This window comes from Myotis davidii, unplaced genomic scaffold, assembly GCF_000327345.1.
Source record: "Myotis davidii unplaced genomic scaffold, ASM32734v1 scaffold900, whole genome shotgun sequence".
NCBI classification, from domain to species: Eukaryota; Metazoa; Chordata; class Mammalia; order Chiroptera; family Vespertilionidae; genus Myotis; species Myotis davidii.
In genome coordinates, this window is record NW_006295185.1 from 665,412 (window position 1) to 666,738 (window position 1,327).

Genomic DNA, 1,327 nt, shown 5'->3' on the forward strand with positions numbered 1-1,327 from the left:
CTGCTCTGTCCCATTTTCAGGCAGGCCACCCACAAATACTGTTTTGCATCCTGGTGGTCGTTCTCGGGTTGCAGGAGGTGGAAGATCTAAATGTAAGTGAAAAAGCATTTGAAATTAAAATGTGTCCTTGAGATAGACCTCTTCGAAACCTAACATATCCCAGAGATAGCCTTACTGCCCCCATCAGACTTTTGCTGAAAAGTGCCAGAAGCAAGTAACTCCAAGGTGCTCATCTCTGCTCCACAGAAAATTGATTGCATGAACCTGAAAATCATTTTATTCAATGGTTTGGTGCCCATAATGGCTACAGGATATAGACTCAGACCTGTTTGTCTGTTCCATGCAGAGCTTTTCAGTTACGTTCTTTACTTTTGTTGTGACAACCAGCTATTCTTGACTTTCAGTAATTTTTATTAAGAAGACAGTTCTTTGGGTGAAATAACAGTTTAAACTCTTTGTTTCAGGAATTCTCAGAACCAGGGTCCCTGAGACAAGAGTTTGTATAATTCAGTTTGTAGTTACCATATTCTCTCTGTTCATCCTTACTGAAAGAACTGTTTTAAGATTAATTTGACAATGATGGGGTGAACATTTACAAAAATAGTTATAGATCTCAGAATGATTTGATTGACAATGTCCATCAGAGTAAAAATGATCTTTTTAAGTTTTTTTGTTTTGTTTTGTTTTGATACCAGTGAGCTCTTCCTCAAATTCCTTGATGGAGAGAGCTGAGATCGAGAGCCAACCATACAGCATTTAGAGGAAACTATGAAAGAAGAAAAAGTAAACCCACCTGGGAAATCATTAAAGTGGCATAAACTTGGCTATAGACAGACATTATAAACCTGCTTAATGAGACGATGTTCTCGCTGCTTTAAAAAAAATGGGCATCCTACTCACTCATTTTATAGATGAAGCCTGTTGTATCTTTCAGCTCCTTATTGCTATTTATATGTTTCAAAGCATTTTCCAAGCAAAATCCCACAGTTAACAGTCCCCAATACAAAGCATGATGGTCAAGGGTTTTTCTAGTGTTGTTTTTGGATCTGCAAGGATTTATTTTGTGTAATCCGTTCTTTCCACTTAGCTCTTAACAATAATTCTTGCAGCTCAAGATTTGGAGAGCTCAACAACCAGTGATTACAGCTCACATATAAAAATAAATGAGTCTCACTTATGGATTAAGTCCAGGCCCCCATCTGGCTTTTATCCAAGTTAGCAAGCAGGTGATTTTGGAGCTTCCTTGGGTATCGGCATCTCTAGCTTTGTCATTTTGCTACTGCTGTCTGTCTTTTCAGTGTGGCTCAGAATAATCACGCTCTCACGA

At 38.4% G+C, this 1,327-nt stretch overlaps 1 protein-coding gene across 1 annotated transcript in view; it reads right to left on the reverse strand.

Moving 5' to 3' along the window:
* Positions 1–1,327, reverse strand: part of ENOX2 (ecto-NOX disulfide-thiol exchanger 2) — a 173,958-nt gene that overhangs the window by 51,231 nt on the left and 121,400 nt on the right. The window contains exon 4 of the mRNA XM_015567897.1: positions 5–86. Coding sequence (XP_015423383.1) covers positions 5–86 — 82 coding nt within the window. The remainder of the gene's footprint in view (positions 1–4; positions 87–1,327) is intronic.